This window comes from Phoxinus phoxinus, assembly GCF_949152265.1.
Source record: "Phoxinus phoxinus genome assembly, chromosome: 22".
NCBI lineage: Eukaryota > Metazoa > Chordata > Actinopteri > Cypriniformes > Leuciscidae > Phoxinus > Phoxinus phoxinus.
In genome coordinates, this window is record NC_136897.1 from 15,822,144 (window position 1) to 15,840,139 (window position 17,996).

The window sequence follows — 17,996 nt, forward strand, 5'->3', positions numbered from 1 at the left end:
GGAGTCAGAATAGACGTATGAAAGATACGCAGGCTCGCGCTTGGTGATGTAACACTGGGCGGGGTCATAACATCAGAAAGCGGAAAACGCCCCTGTTCTCTGAAACTTGAAACGTTTGTTGCCTGTTGCGTTCAAAGGGCAAAGTTTCGCTTTCTTGGAAAGGGTAATTACTAAACGTAGCACTTTCAGTTTTGCTATCGCTGCTGAAAAAACAAAACCAAACCTGAGCTTAAACCAACATAAGCATATGCATGTTTTATCTTAGTCTTCCTTTAGAGAGGTGTTTGTCACTTTGTAATTGGGCACATCATGGACAGCACAGGTATCAAACTCTCATAAAACTGAATTAAGCTATTATAAAATAATAATTAAAAAACATGTTTACATTTTATGTACATAATATTGTTAGCTGAGATTTCAACATGGATCCAGGTGGGATTTGCATATGGCTGTTATGTGAAGGGTCAAAGACTAATGTGACTCAACAACAGGGTCAGCTTTTATGTATGTCATGATGATCAAAAGACTTTTTTAAAATGTAATCAACATGGATTGTTGGCAGTATTGAACTGGCTAATCTGCATTTGGAAAACTGCCATATCTAATCTCTTTTCATATCACAAAAGCTTTTAAAAACAAGCCCACCTTTATTGGAAACCGTTTAAAGACAATAGTGATTAACATTCAAAAAGATGCAATTAAGCTGAGAGTCACTCAGAGAATTTGTTGACATTCAGTACAAAACCCTAGATCAAATCAAATATTATAAATATTTTAATCATCTAAAGTTCAGGAATGACGTACATTTTTAGGCCAACCCAATACTCGGAAATGGGTTTTATTTGTGAGTAGTAGCCTATAAAAACGACATATATGTAGTTAACATTATTACAATAAATTACAGTCATATATCCAACATACCTCCTTTTAAGCTGATGTGATAAAAAAAAAAAAAAACTATGGTGCACACAAGTTGCCACTAGGACTACAATGGTTGAATAAATAATGAAGCAGGTAAACGCACATCATTGTGGTAGTTGTAGTCTTTATTTAGCATCTAGCTTTAAAATACACTGAGTTATGTAATGTAGCTATGTAACTTGTTAACCTCTCATTTTAATTTACGCTATTCTTAAATTAAAAAAAAAGCTATTCAAAAAACACTGACATTTTAATTTTGGGCTTAAAAAATCAAGTAAAATCAAAGTTATGACCTGGCTGCAGTCATAAGTTCATTGCATTTTCACTAGTTTTAATCCACACATGAAGCCATAAGAATGCTATGTATTTTGTAAAATGTTTTCAACTGCTTTTTAGCACCAGATTTACCGGATTGTGTCATCTTTTACATAGACAACTGAACAGATGTTTAGGAGTTTAGATTAATTTAAATGGCAAGGGCTGTTGAAAATCTAAATCTGTAAAAACTTGGGTAGAGTGGGGGAAAACGCCCCCCTTAAGGAAAATGTGACCATACACTGTGAAACAAAACATAAGTGACTAGAATTGCCATCCCAGTTTTGAGTGACTATGGCAGGAGTTATTAACAAAACATTAAAATTGCTCAGCCTTCATAATTAATTAGTATTTTGCCCCAATGGTGGGGCAAAACGTCCCCCAAGGTGGGGTAAAATGCCCCATATCTTACCAACCAATTTGCTTCATAGATCAACAGAAAAATTAACAGACTATAGTTTTTAATCTCTAAAAGTAAAAGGCAAGTAATGTATCAACATGTATATACTGTATATTGATATTTATTTCGGGAATGTTTTTTTTAACATTTATATTTATACTTATAACATATAACTGAGCCTTGCAAACAAATATGTTGTAATGCATAAATAAATAAACAAACAGAAAACCCTAAATAAATATTAAACTTATAAATTAGTATATTTATGTAGTGAAATATATTCAATAAATGCATTAAAAGCCACTAGCTATCATGTTGTACGCCACAAGCTATGACTTTAAAAAAACTATATATATTTTATAAAAAATTATATTAGTTATAAAAAACATATGCTCTCAAACTACAGACTTCACTATTCATTCTGAACAATATTCTCTTAAAGGGATAGTTGGGATTTTTGGGACACCCAAAAATTAAAAATCTGTCATCATTTACTCACCCTCAGGTTGTTTCAAACCTGTATGAGTTTCTTTCTTCTGTTGAACACAAAATAAGATATTTTGAAGAATGTTGGTGACCAGACAGTTGATGGACCCCATTGACTTCCATAGTAGGAAAAAAAATACTATGGAAGTCAATGGGGTCCATCAACTGTCTGGTCACCAACATTCTTCAAAATATCTTATTTTGTGCAGCAGAAGAAAGAAACTCATACAGGTTTGAAACAACTTGAGGGTGAGTAAATGATGACAGAATTTTCATTTTTGGGTGAACTATCCCTTTAAACACTTGTTTACTAATATCTGAAAATTATAGCACTTATCATGTAATCCTCTTCTCTTCCAATACGCCGCTGGTGTCAGCTTCTCCATTGAGATTTGTATATCCCCTTTGTCAACGTAGTGCATAGGAACAGTAAAAATGTATCTTGACTTTCTCTAATGGTTATTTTGGGAAAAACAGGTGGGGGGCGTTTTCCCCCACTCAACGCCCTACTTTCATTTTTACAACACAAAGTTCCACACACTTGCGATCTTGCAGAACATGGGCCAAATACCAGAAACATGTCATGTTAAGTAGACAAGTGTTCAAGTTCAATAGGAGACAGGCAGTGACTCTCAAAACTCTCAAAATATAATAACATAAATCTATAAAACAATCCAGAAATTACTGTTTCATTTAAAATTAAATTGATGGACACAAAGATGTTACTAGAGCCCAATGACATTTTACAGTGTTATTGCTTGTTTTCATTACCAAAAATGTTGAATAATTTAACCATTGGTTTCAAAACAAGACACACACACACACACACACAAAAACAAACAAACACAACACAGCTGGATTAAGTTAAAAAGAAGTCGTGGATTAATTCCTTAACTTCTGCAATCTAATAGTAGAAAAACAAACAGAAAGTAGATTTTGTCTAATTTTAGGAACTGCTAACGGTCAATTACATGCGGTGAATTTTGTGCGCGAGAGAAACCGCGATAGCGGCTGTCGCGGAAATCACGTCAATGACCCCCTCCCCCTCCCGCTTCAGTTCAGAACCACGGTCAGCTCTCAGCGCGCGCCGCTCTCATTGTCAGTATATTGTCAGTAGGCTACCGTTCGCTACTAAATTGAAAGACTGCCGGAGGAAAGCAGAAAAACAGCAGCCGCGAATCGTTTTACGACCCTCCCCGTGTTATCTTCCATTAAACCCGTTATGGTAAACGGAGAGTTAAACGAAGAAAACACGTAAGCAGCAACAATTTAATTCGGTGGAAGACTACTGGCTGTTGGAGCAGCTTTTGCACTCGCGCTGAGGGTAAGTGACACTTTTCCCGTCGCGTTTGGATAGTAGACTGTGGAAAATGAAGCGTCTTCCATACTTTTTCGTCTTCTGAAGCGAGTTACAGAGGGGTTTTGTCACTGAAAAAAGATGCCGCTTGATATCTCTCTTTTGATTTCAGGGAAGCAAGAACTTACGTTGAAATGTTGGACCCATCATCCAGCGAAGAGGAGGCGGAGGAGGTTGTGGAAGAAGAGCGCAAAGTGGTGGCGGCGCCCAAGGCTGGTGGTCCTCGGGTGTCTCCAAGCAGGACCAGCGAAAGCTCCGGTGGGTTGCAGCCAAGCCGAAGCATCAATGCCCGCCCAACGAGCCCGTGCCCCTCAGTTGCGATCGATAAGGAAAAGGATGATTTGGAAAAGATGCAAAGGGAGGAAGAGGAGAGAAAGAAGAGGCTCCAGCTTTACGTCTTTGTGATGCGCTGTATCGCCTATCCGTTTAACGCGAAGCAGCCGACCGACATGGCGAGACGACAGCAAAAGGTAAGAGGGCAAAGGAGCATGCAACAGATTGTTGTTGAAATGAAGAATTGGTGAGCAGCACTGTTCCGGCTGTAGTGCAAAACAATATATATAGCCTATAGGAGAGATGATTGATTCAGCCAAGTTAAATCAACATAAAAATGCATCAGGATATTAATTTACTCGTGTTTTCCAACGCATTGGGACTAAACATGCTTATTTTTGTCCCTCTGTTGTTTAACTAAAAAAATATATAATGTAAAAGATATCAGCATTTACCTCAATGTCAGGAGCTTTATCGCATCTCTCTGATACTTCTGATACCAAAAATTGCAGGGTTTAAAGTGAAGTCTAGGGACCCCCAGAGGGCCTCAAGAGAGTCTGTGGGAATGTTTGAAACAAAAAATGCAAAATGTAAAAAAAAAAAGACTAAAGTAAAAAAGCTAATAATAATAATGTAAATTAAATTACATTATTATTAAGATTTTTTTCACAGTATAAATTGGGTCTTTATACAAGAAGCTATAGATGGTGTTTCAATTTTAGGATGGGGTCCTTCACATGAAGATGATGATAACATTTGGGGGTCCTCCTTGGCATCTAAAAGTTTGAAAACCTCTGCCTTAATAAGGTACATTAGGTTTGATAATAATACAAAGACAGGACAAAGTTGTACCTATAGAGGAAATGTCCCTTTGGGAAAGTGATGTGCAAGGGACCATTTTTTTTTTACCATGCCACTTGACTCAGCACTTGCAGAGACCCCATTTCCAATACAAATCAGGATGTCAGAACCTAAAAATGAATGACTGTGTAATGTGTATACGCAACACTCTGCAGGCTGTGAATTCAAGCAGACAGACTGAGAGATGTTCACAAAATGCTCTGAAAGTTTCCCAAACACCGTGACTTCTAGTGTGCACTACCATGTTTTTCACGGTGGACACGTTTTCCAATACAGCATATTGGCAGACGTTTCCAACCACTCAATGTCATGTTCTTCTATCTACTTTGCTCTAGAACATCTTTTGTCAGAGTTTGCAACATTTTAAAGAGAAAAGGGGATAGATGTTTTTGAGGTGAAACTGGTGTAGATGAAATGGTAGCGGCGATCGTGACATGTTAGTTGGCCAAAGCAGATTACTACTCAGAAAACCTTTTAGTGGGACAGTATCACACTTATACATTCTTGTTTACTATCGCGCTTTGGGAAAACAGTCCAAAGTATCCAAGATTTGTTCCTTGGAATGCTTGTTTTATGTGTTTGCTGACATAAAGATGCATAAATCTAGATGTTTTTTGGAAGTTCAGGGCACTGACAAGTTGGCTTTGTGAACATAATGAATATCACAAACATGTCAATGGTCTGTTGGCGACATACAAACCTTGAAACCCCATAGCATTTACGATGATAGAAAACACAATTTCTTTGATGCATCATTGCTTTCAGGGATTTCTATCAACAAGGGGGAATTTATCCCTGGTGAAAATAGCAATACCATTAGGCATTTCCTCAGGTCCTATGAGAAAAAGTACACGATTGTTATTCAGGAATGATGAAATCTGTTTTACTAGTTGTCCCTTCGTGAGAATATTCTTCTGTATAAGATTAGTTAATTTAAGGCTTTTTTAATCCTGAAAACTAGCCGTGCCACATTGGCACAATGTTTGAGATCAAGACTTGGCTTCGAATGGCTTCGAATCAAAGGCAGAGCTCTGACAGAATGAAGTTGTCTTTTATGTCAGGATCTTGAATAATTTATGAGTGTTCATCTTATCCATGAGTGCCTTATTCAGAAACGTTTATCATAGTTTGGAGAGGTTATAATTGTGGCATGTATATTTGAGTGCCAATACATTATGTATTGTTTGAATTTCAGATCCGCCTCATTTTAAGTCTCGCTGTGAGTTTCATTGCATACAATCAGAGGTCAAAAACAAGTCTGTCTGTCTTATTTGGTTGTCGCCAGGGGCTTGTTTGCTTGCTGCTATTGTCTTCAGAGCCAGTGCCTTGGGACAATAAAAAGAGTCTCTGTGGGAAGTTATTCTCCAGCCGCTGATGTGTCCTCACAGATAAGACTCATGTGAGACACAACATCAGGAACCAGCAGGTTGCCTTGGATATACAATTGTGTTTTTGTAACACCGTGTATTGTTTTGTCATTATAGTTCTACGGAGCCGCTCTTAGTCAAGAGAATCTGAATTCAGAATTAATGGATTTTATTCACCATTAATCATCTCAAGATATGGTTTTCTCAATATATGGTGCTCTGATCAGTCTTATTGTATATGTTGTGATGGTTTTCCTTTGAGAGTAGATGGAAATTCAATACAACTCAGAGATAATAGTCTAATCATTAGTCAGACATCTTCAGCTAGAGATCTGCCATGGCCACATTAAGAAACCTATTATATTTCTTTAATATTTATCTAAAGGTGCAATCACATTTGCCATTGTTTTGCCTGAAAGTTCGCTAATGTGACCGGACCTTAACATTTCACCAGAACCGTTTATATCAACCCTGGCTCACTGGAGAAACATTGTGACATTTCTGCAAAATTATATTACGTTGTTTCTCGCATGATTCGCCACACTTTCTTTGTGAAATGTCCAGTGAGTGGCTAAAAAGCGAGCTCAATTTTATCTGTAGCAGATGAACGTGTCTCTGGCAACATTTATTATGTTGCTTTATGTACGTATTGTGGCAGTTCGGAAATGAAATGTCCGGTGAGATATATTTCCGCTAAAAGGTTAATGCTCTATCACTTTTGAAACAACACACCTAACCTTAACATTAAACTTATCCAACTAAACGCTTTGCTGAAGCAAGCATGCCATTTTAGCTTGCATCTTCGAGTGTTATTTTATCATGACTTGTGTTTTACAGGACGAGAATCCATCAATAAACGTAATTATTATTTAGATGAAAAAAGGAATAAGTGTAGTTGGTGTTTTGCTTATGTTCATTTCAGCTGTGTATAGGCCTATGTATACTGATACTTTGGGGATTTATGCAAAAATGTGAGTGGGTTTATATGATGGAAATTTTTCATTACTCCATATTGATATTTTAGAGGATGAATGAGTTAACTAGTCAGGTGAGGACATAAATGCAACCAACTTATGCTCTCAACGCTCATAGACAGATTATTAATCCCTCAGCATCTACGTCTTCGATTATGCATTTTTTCTAAATATTAGTGAACCGTTTAAAGTTTTATGAATCCACTGATTTTTACTAGCATTAGGACTGTGCATTGTTGTTGTTGTCATTAAGTTCTGTGGAAATATCTAATTAACATTAGTGTTTGTTTACCCCCCCTCCCCCTCCATCTTTAATTATGATGCAGTGACATGCAAATTCACACGTCTTGTGATTTCTCTTCACGCAGGACTTGCTCATGCCGGCAAATAAACGTGGAAACTCCTCACGGTGCTTTTTTGCTGTCTGCTTCAAATATGGCAGTTCAGTCAGTTTATTAGTCATGATGACAAGGTGCACGCTGTCACATACTTCATGATCAGTAGGACCATGTCAGACGTCTTACACTGCTGTCGCTCCCTGTCTCCGGCACACACACACACACACACACACACCCACACACTGAATGGAGAGCCTAATTAAGAAGGCTATTAACAATATCTCCTAAAATGTCCTCTCTCTCTCTCTTCCTTTCTTTCTCATTCTCACTCTCACACACACAGTAAAAGACCGACCAACACAACAGACCAACGAACAACGGTTGACAGACCAACACAAATACACTCACATTTAGATACAAACAAGCAGGCACAACAGAAAGACTGTTCAGGGAAGGTAGTTACAGTCAGCACACATGCACATCTAAAGCCCAGTCAATTACGCCACTAATGAGTTTTGCATAAAATAAAACAACAAAAAAGCCACAAATAGAGACATTAATTAGGGCAGAGCGCAACTACAAGAGCTAGTGCTATACGGAGAGGCCTTATTAACCTCAGTGCCAGATATGATGACCAACAAATGTTGTGGTATCTGTGTTTAGCTGTGGTAGATTACCTTAGTATTACTAGTAAGGAGAAGAGATAGACCACGTGTATGTCTATGCATGAGAGACATTGTAATGCCTTTAGTCTCTACCTTAGTTGAAAGATTCAGTCAGCTTTTTGAATGGCCGCGCACACTTTTTTTTAACATAGGGATTTTTAAAGAAAGAGCTGTAAGCCATGAACGAAATAGACCAGTTATGAGGGGAATCGCAACATTAAGAACAGCAGGTGAAAATCAGACAAAAAGACAAATTTACAAGACAATGTGTTTAAAGGAAAATAACTACAATCACACAAAGCATTACGAATGACATAATTAAATAAATAGTGACGGAGAAATGTAAAATGATTGATTTAAAGATATTGATTATGAATATAGAGACAATATATGTTACATTGACAGACAGACAGACAGACTCCATTACATCATTTGCAAGGCTTAATGGGAGTGGGTGGTAGCTGAGAGCTCTTTTGCCACAATTTGCTTGCTACAATTATTTGGTCGGAGGAAATATTTGTGCAGAATCATGGGTAATGTAGGTTTTTGCATGTTGCATGATCTGATCATTCTTCATAGAAATTTGTAACATTGGACAAGAAATGAGAACGAGAACAAGAAATTATCCAAATGGTAAGCGTGTAGTGAATGGTATATCTGTCTGGTGATCCTCCAAGAAAAAAGCTGCTAGCTGTGTAATTTGATGCCCTTACAAGTGTGTTGATTGAGTTATTGTATGACATCATTTACCACCACAGTCTACTCTACATAGAGAATAATAGCACTACGTTATCACACAGCAGCATTTTCAGAGGTGATATCATAAATCTCCTCTAAACTGCTGTGTCTGTCTTGTCAAGATGACAATTATTTGCTCAATTTAAATTACAGGGCTAATTCTTGAGATGCCATTGATGTGGCGTTAATTACAGCCCTGGTTTAAAACAATGACAGTATCGTTTCCTCTATTTGAGTCTTGTATTGTTATAACAAATACCTATTTTACTGCATTTAGTCTGTTTTTATTTTTGGTGGCAGACAGAAAGGAAGATTATTCGAGAGTGAATTGATATCTCTCCTCAAATCCATTTTCTTTTCCACTCCCTCGCTGAGCAAAGAGGCAATGTTCAACGCCCGCCTTGTGCTTGGGAGGGCAAGAATCTGAAAGGCCATTGTGTTAGAGACCAACCATAACCCAGATAAGAGCTCTCTGTCTGTGAACGGTCTGCCGAGGTGCCTCTCACAGCTAATGTGTAGGGTAGACGGATGCATCAAAATGGCCTTAAGAGCCCTACTAGCTGAATAGGCCTGATCTGAGGTCAGCATGCTTTCATTGTGGGCTGAAGTTCTTGATGTGCAGGCAGGGGGGGAGATTGTTATTGTGATTGCCATGATGGGTTCAGAATCAAACGCTGGCTGATCTTGGGTCAGCTGCAAGTGAGAGAGGCACATAGCTGTTATTGAAAGTCCATGCAAAAGAATTCTGGAATTAGCTCAATTAAATAAAATATTGTATTTTTTTATATATATTTAATAATACATTTTTAATAAATATCTATTTCAGTCATGATAGGCACAGGCAGTTCAGTCACTGAAAGGCGCAGGCTGATAGGTTCTTTACATGAAATCTTCAAGCAATCGCATAATTTCCGCATGGCACAAGCTGATTGGCCTCTGCTGATCCAATGAGATTGCTTGCTCAACATTCAAATAGTCACATGCTTAAACGGTGACATGCATTTAAAAAAATATGTTATTTTAAAAATAATTTTAATATGTTCCTTGAGGTTAACCTATAATGTTATTTTTGCACAAGAAAACAAATATATATATGCAGAAAAACGTATTTTGAACCTTCGTTTTGCCCCTCTGTCTGAAATAATCATAGACAGTATATAAAATGGACACAGCGACCCCATAGGTTTCAACGGAGAAAAGTGAAGTCAATTAGAAGCACTCACTTCCTGATGGCTGAGCGTAGTGCGCAACCTCAAACTGAGCTTGACGACGTAGATGTGACGTGAGCAACCTGTCTGACTGTTGTAAGTCTTCTAGTAGCTGTACCGAGAGAAGTCTGAATCATTCCCTTCCGAATCTCGCAGAGACGGAGAGTTTGAGTAGGAGCTGTCCATGAGCTAGGAGCAGGATCAACTTTATCACTCTCTATGGGCTTCTCCCTTGACTTTATGCCTCCACGTCCCCCCGATTGCCTGCAAGCTTCTCCGCCTGTCTATACGGTAATTTCTCTACTGTGCGACAGAGTCGCGTAGTTATGATGCAATCGTTAGCCTATTTGTACAAAAACGGCTTCTACGGGGCCATAACGTAAGATACACAGTAATGGAGCCTTTTATACATTGTCGTGTTTTATTAGAAATAAATAATGGACAAATGGAGTCTTTAAACGCCTCAGATGTAAAGTTATCTGCTGTCAAAGTGATGCCAAAATGAATGGGAGTCAATGGAATGCTAACAGCAGGTGATGGCTTGCTAGCCAATGGCTGCCCCTATGGAAGGTACGCTTTCCGGGTGCCGGATTACCCCCTTGGAAATACATTTTTTTTAAGGATGCGGCTTCTTTAAGGCTGGTCAGTAAACGGCCACTGTTATGATTGGTTAACATCATTGCATAGGAAACGGTATCAGCGGCCACTCGCTATTGCACACGAGTAAGTGTTTTGAAAACATTATCTACAAAAACCATAATTTACAGGCAAAGCATTATGAAATCTTTTACTTACGGTTTGTGATGCAGCTACTGTCAGATCCACTACAGTTGACTGCTTTATCTTTCAGCAAAAGTTTCTTTGTCAACTCTTCATTATATGTGCCTTGTTTACTAAACAAAATGTTCTGAACAAACTCTTCCATTTGTCCTGTTGTCGACAGACTCAAGTGCGTGGAGTTACCTGTATATCTGTATACCTTATGTAGTGTAGACGGCGTCTGGGATTATAATGGGTTCTTATGCTTTAGACACAACATGATGTAACGCTCACATTCAGTGTAGTAAAAATGGCAGCTGTTAAGTGACTGAATACCAGTGGGCGGGGCCTATGGTGCAATGATGTATATCTATTCGTCAAAGTCTTGCTCTGGAGGCAATCATATGCAAATGTGTTTTCCTGTGTGACGTCACAGATCCCGCAATATCAAAACGAGCCGTTTGTGGACCTTGATTAAATAAATGCTTTGTTTATAATGAGGAATATGTTTTAAGCTACGAAATTTGCCAGATGCTTTAATGGTACAAAGACCTCTTATATGTCAAAAGATCAAGACAAATTTGATCTCATGTCATGACCCATTTCTAGTTTACATTATTTTTTTAATGTAATGTAATTTGATTTGCAGAAAAATGAAACCTGTATCTCCCACATGAGTACCACTGCACATACACATGCCTCACACTTGAATGCATATTTATTCCGTTTGCTTTTTATGTTTCTATTTTTGGAAAGAAGTGAGTTGAATCCGAAATCGCTACAGTCGTGCACACTTGTGTGTGCCTGTGCGGATTGAGCAAACGTTTGTCTAACACTACCACTAATGAGAAAAGCACACACAGATGTATGTGTATCCTTGATGAGTGTGTTTATTTTTTTATGAACTGGTGTTTGTGAGCATGTGTTTGAATAAAGGCAGTAGGAGGATGACCACTTCATTTGCTCTTTGTTGGTTGTTTGTAATCTGGGATTACGCATCCATTTGCCTTCTGTGATCGGTTACATAACAGTGTCTACGTATATGCACAAGAGTTTCTGTGTGAATTAAGACGGCTCAAAGATACATTTACACATATATATGGTGGACAGCAGTATGTGTTCAGGTGTTTAGATGACGGTATTAAAAATGATCATTAGTGAACAAGATTTCAATGATTACGACTGGAATTAGAATTAAATCCTTTCCAGATGGGTTCAAATTAAGGGTGTCTCGAAGTAGTACTTTTATATATTCAGAACAACATGTTATAAAACGTTTTCTAAGGCACGTTTATAAAAGCTACTTAAACGTAGCTAATTAAATCAAGGCCTGTCTGTGAAACAAGGCTATGAAATATGAAGTCATATTGTTAGACAGTAATGACAAAAAGTTGCAGTTGGGAAGAATTAAGTCGGAATTGTTAGATAAGTCATAATTGTATATGAGAAATACAGTTGAAAATATGAAATATGAAGTACCAATACCTACAATATTAAGTCATAATTGTGAGAAATAAAGTTGCAATTACAAGAAACAAAGATGCAAATGTATAATATGAAGACGCAATTACCTTGTTTTTTACTCTGTTTACGACTTGGCAGTTTTATATAGAAACCTGTTTACGCCTTCAAAGAAGCACATTGACAAATAGTTCAGTGTCTGCTTAACATGCAGGGTTTTAATGACTGTACAATATTATACAATTACCTTTCAGTGAACACTCAGTCAAAGTTTGAAGTCTGGAGCGCTTGCTTTACTGTCAACCATCAATGCTGGAACGCAGGCAGCATCACTCATAAACCGAACATAACATCCAGAAGACATGAAAAGAAAGACCGCAAGAGAGACAGACAGACAGACAGGCAGACAGGCAGAGACTCAAGGGACATGAAAGCAGTGTGTCTCTATCCCGGGCTTACTGATCGCTAATGGGAATCTGTTCTCAGTGAGAAACTCCAGCCGCCTTTCCCACGCGATCAACATGAGCCCAGTGGGCACCTGGGTAACACACGCGCACACGCATACACACGCACACACACACACACACACACACACACACACATTCCATCATAAAATCAAAAGGATGCGCCAACAATGACAGGCAGTCTTATAAGTGCACAGAGCGTACAAATGACACACGAATGCAAACGTTGCAGTATATTCAGACTAGATCACTCTATTGGTAGTATTATAAGCTGCATGCAAGTAGATTTATTGAATTGAAAAGAAACATAAATTTTTACATACAGTACACTACCGTTTAAAAGTTTGGAGTTTTTTTGCGTTTATACTCCCAGAGCTACATTTATTTGATACAAAATACAGTAATATAGTGAAATATTTGTACAATTTAAAAGTACTGTTTTTTTATTTGAATATATTTTACAATGTAGCCTATTCCTGTGGCCAAGCTAAATTTTCAGCATTATTACTCCCAGCCTTCAGTGTAACATGATCCTTCAGAAATCATTTTAATATGCTGCTTTAGTGCTAAAGAAACATTTCTTATTATTATCAATGTTGACAGCAGCTGTGCTGTTTCATATTTTTGTGGAAAGTGCCCCCCCCCCCCCCCCCCAAAAAAAAATGTGTTAGATTTTTTTGTAACAAAGTCAATACACACTTTTGATCACTTGAATGCATCCATTACGTCCGCATTACAGCTTTCACATTAGCAATTTGTCATGCGAACTGGGCCCCGTTCCTTACTAAACTGCCAGTCAAGTCAAGTCACCTTTATTTATATAGCGCTTTTAACAATATAGATTGTTTCAAAGCAGCTTTACAGTGATAATAGGAAATTAAAGTAACATAGATTGTTTTGGCTTTACAGCAGCTCTAGAATGATGTTATTGTTCCAAAGTTTTGGTGCTAAATAGGAAAAGGATCTACCGCCAGCAGTCGATTTTGATATTCTAGGTATTATCAACTGGCCGGAATTTTGAGATTGCAATAGACTTGAAGGACTATAATGCATTAAGATTGACTTCTGACAGTGTGAAAACGTCCTAAGTGGTTTGCTTTCAAACCAGTAGCTGATTCTCACTTGCTGCTTGATCTTTATCCAATATATTTCTAGATCATCATATTTGTTCTTTGAAACGATATGCTGTCTACACAGCTAAATATGCTAGAAATTGCATCATTTTGAAGCCCCTTATTTTACAGTAAAGCTTATGAGTCAAACAATACAGTCTTGCTTTCTGACTGAGTGACATTTGAAAAGCTTTTCTTGTGTCCCACGAGTTCTCTCTCCCACTCATTATTGTCTCTGTCTCTCAAACTGGTAAACAAAGCAAAAAAAAGAAGAAAGAAGCCATGGACATGGTATGTTGACTCTCCTGTCGAACAAAACCAAATGCGACGCTCCGTTGAGCGTGAAGGGAAGCAGAGTCTCTTCCCTGTGAAAAACAGCTCTCTGTGGAAGAGCTATTGCCGGAATTATGTGCTTTCAGCATCTGCGCTAGGAAGGTCACATCGAGGACCGGCACTTTAATGGGAGGATGCACAATAAGGATCAACAATTTATACAGACCGTGCTGAATGCTTTCAAGTGCCCTCCTAAACTAGGAGAAGTCAATTTAAATGTGTATACCTCACCATGATCCGAGCACAGGGCTTAGGTCGGCTCTAATAAAGTCCTCCGAGTCAATTTTAACCTCTAGCTTAGTGTTTTTTTTTCACATCCTCAGAACATGGACTTTTTCTAGTCGTCTGTTAAATCATGTAAGCTTCCCTTCCCCCCACATGTCCCCACCCCCACTCCGGTGGCGGACAACACTGTGGATGCCAGTAAGGTTTTATCAGATTGATACCACCCAGCCTTTGGCATCATTATCTAGTATTGTAGTTAGCATGTGTGTGTCTGTGATAGTAAATTACTACCTATGGATTCAATGACAAGGGTCTGTGTTTTTGTCAGTTGCTATAGTAACCAGCAACAGGCAGGTGTGAGGTGGATCTAAGGTTGTATGTGTGTAGCCTGTAGCAGTTTTACAGTTAGCACACAAAGAGACTGTATAACAAAACTGGACTAATGCTCTTTATTTAGCTTCTGTGAATCAGAGTTTGGAACATAACAGTTTACGAATAGAGAGAGGGAGGGTCTGCATGGAGAGCGTGAGAGTCATTAGCTGTATTTATTGCTCCAGCTGCACCAGCGTGCGCCAACAGCAGTGAAATAGCCATAACCCAACGTTTAACAACATGATAGTTTAATCTTTACAGGGAGGAAATTAGTCATTTCTAAAGAATTAAAGAAGAGGAGAGGACTGACGGGAGAGAGGGGTGGAGGAGCAGAAGAGTTGAATGATTCATTAAAGATTTCCAATTAAATTCAATTCAGTCATTCATTTCATGACCATTAGTTTTGGAGAGTCTCTGGTGACAGGCTGTTCATTCATTTACACTGCACACTTTTTGATATTCAACACTGATATGTTTTTTAATACATCATGCTTGCAGTGCCAGCTGTGGCGTTGAAATCAAGATCAACAGCTTAGGCTATTGTGTATATTTTATTATATTATGTATATTTTGGAAACAGCAGGGTAAAGACTGAAATACATTTACGTTTATTCATTCATAATGACTTGCACTGGATTCAAGGTATAGATTTGTACCATATACTATAGTGGTTAGTGTCACTTTGCAGGATTTACAATGCTGATTAAAATGTCATCAGTCTGTGAAAAGGGTTCATGTAGGATCCTCAACATTTGTGCGCATTGTCATGGTGGCGTAGAGAGAACATTACGATGAGTGTTTAGAGGATACACTTTAATTGCTCTTCATCAACAGCCTATCCACTATAATCACTCCTGCAGTTACCATGGGAGTAATAGAGATAATGCAGCTGCCTCTCATAGTTATGAGGTCACACTGATAACCTGAGAGGGGATAATGGGGTAAAGGGTGTGTTCATGTGTACTCAGTGACCATGAGAACATACTCCATAAGGAGGAACACCTGGGATTTTAAAAGGATGTTCAACATTCAAATAAAGACACGCACGCACGCACGCACTAGGGTGACCAGACGTCCCGAAAAATTCAGGAAAGTCCCGAAATCTAAACTATTGTCCTAAATCCCGAAAATTATACTAAAGGAAAATATTAAGTACCGTAGTTATTGTCTGATAAAACATTAAAAACTGTGCGTGGAGGTTGAATCGTCCTGCAGGCTGCAGCATCTTTTTGTATTATTTTTTCGAATTTCTACAAAGATACCATTGCCGCAAATTTAGATATGCAGTGATGCAAGTTGCAGCAGCCGCGAGGACAGTGAATGAGCAGGCAGCCAGTCGTAAAGGAGTGATTGATTGGTCGCGTACTCGCGGCACTGTGTTACACAAAGCAAATCATCTACACAATTATTTAGTTTTCCTATTTAATGACCGACAATTTGGTTGTCATAATAATTGTGGCATAAGGCTTATTAGCGTTAGGCTATAGCATGAAAGGTCTGATTTACGCACTTTTTTTTCACAATGACATTTGAGTTCATGATTTGAATGTTGTTGTTTTTGTGGCAGACTAAAGACTAATGACAGACTGTTGATCTTTGAATAAAAATATGCTTGGTTCAGGGTTGAAATTCATTATCTTTTATTATAGGCTATGTAGTCTAATATCATAGTAAGCCCCCCACCCGTCCCGTCCCGAATTTCAGCCTATCTCATCTGGTCACACACACACACACACACACACACACACACACACACACACACACACACACACACACACACACACACACACACACACACACACACACACACACACACACACACACACACACACACACACACACACACACACACACACACACACACACACACACACACACACACACACCATATGGTTTGAGACCCTGGAGGTGGGGACACTAAAATATCAAAGGCCGGCTGCTGTTTACTGGACAGGTGTGACAATCAAAAGAAAATTAACTAAATGCCGTATCTCATTGAGTTTAATCAATGGTGAAATGAAAAGGAAATCATGTTTACATTGATCCTCTGATTAACAATTGACAGTGTGTGCACGTTTGTATTGAATAAAGACAGACCAAACGAATCCGTAACCATTGCATAGCATCTTTTTAAAGTCGACATGAAATATAAATTGATATCTTTTTATTTTTGAATGCAGCCCTGTCTTGTAAACGAGTTGTTGATGTACAATCAAAATTACACATTTTCAGTCTTAACCATTTTTTTTCCAATTAATCCAATATCATGTTGCACTTGGAAATGCGTCACATTTCAGAAGTAAAATGGATTATGAGTGGGTTAATTGTATAAAATTACCCATAATGCAGTTTAGAACAATGGTGTGAAGTGTATACCCTTTCATTACATGCTCTTTTGAACATTTCAGGTTGTGTCATATCATAGTACAACTACTGTGCTATCATTTCTATCTTTTTATTTTGTACCACTTATATCAAGGTAACTTGGCCAACTGTGTAACTAACCTTTAAAGCACCACAAAGGACTAAGCAATGAGTCATATGGCTATTGTCAGTATGTTATTTTTCTTGTTATGAATCATTTCATCCACAAGGTGGGTTCATAAAGCCAGAGCTCTCTCTTATGCACAAAAAAACTATCAAATCCATCTCGTTTCTTATCCCTATTTCACTGTAAAGCCCACATTTGATACCAAATGGCTTATTTGACTTTTAAATTCTTATGGACGGGAGAAAAACACACAAGGGAGGAGAGGGACACAGGATAAGCTCTATGATTATCAATTCCTTGACTCGGTTATGAGACAAGAGACTCAGTCTGCTCTCAGCCTCTTAATAATTTGTGTGTTGCGAATATGGGCGAAGTGGAGAACACCTCAGTGTCACAAATGGAACATGAATACCGGCTAAGCAGAACAGAAAAGAGCTCTGAAAATATTAAGAAGAAGAAAAAAAGACTAACTGTTAAAAAGCCAAGCTTCCAAACACAAAGATCATGGTTTCATATCCATATAATGAGCAAAACTCATTAGCAGCTGCAGAGCTGTAGCACTCTGTGGGCAATCACTGTAATGCAGATGCTTTCACATTTCTTTCAAATCGAGTCTCTATCCAGGATAAAGATGTTTTGAGATGGTCAGTGTCTCTCATCTTCAGTCGTCTTGAGGTTTTATGTGGTCTCTTGGCTGAAATATGATCTGTTTTTGCAATGTAAAATTGGCAAGAGGTCTAATACTTATGGGGAAAAAATCTGTTACTGTTAAGTGAGGCTTGGCTTCTCTTTTTTTTTTTTCCAGCTCAAGGGCCACATTCATCTCTTCATCAAACGCTAATTATAACATTAAGTGAAAGTCAAACTGATCTTAGG

At 38.2% G+C, this 17,996-nt stretch overlaps 1 protein-coding gene across 1 annotated transcript in view; it reads left to right on the forward strand.

The window, feature by feature from the left end:
* Positions 1 to 3,211: 3,211 nt before the first annotated feature.
* Positions 3,212 to 17,996, forward strand: part of cadpsa (Ca2+-dependent activator protein for secretion a) — a 126,976-nt gene continuing 112,191 nt past the window's right edge. Inside the window, exons 1-2 of the mRNA XM_079596658.1 lie at positions 3,212 to 3,446; positions 3,592 to 3,949. Coding sequence (XP_079452784.1) covers positions 3,614 to 3,949 — 336 coding nt within the window. The 5' untranslated portion in view covers positions 3,212 to 3,446; positions 3,592 to 3,613. The remainder of the gene's footprint in view (positions 3,447 to 3,591; positions 3,950 to 17,996) is intronic.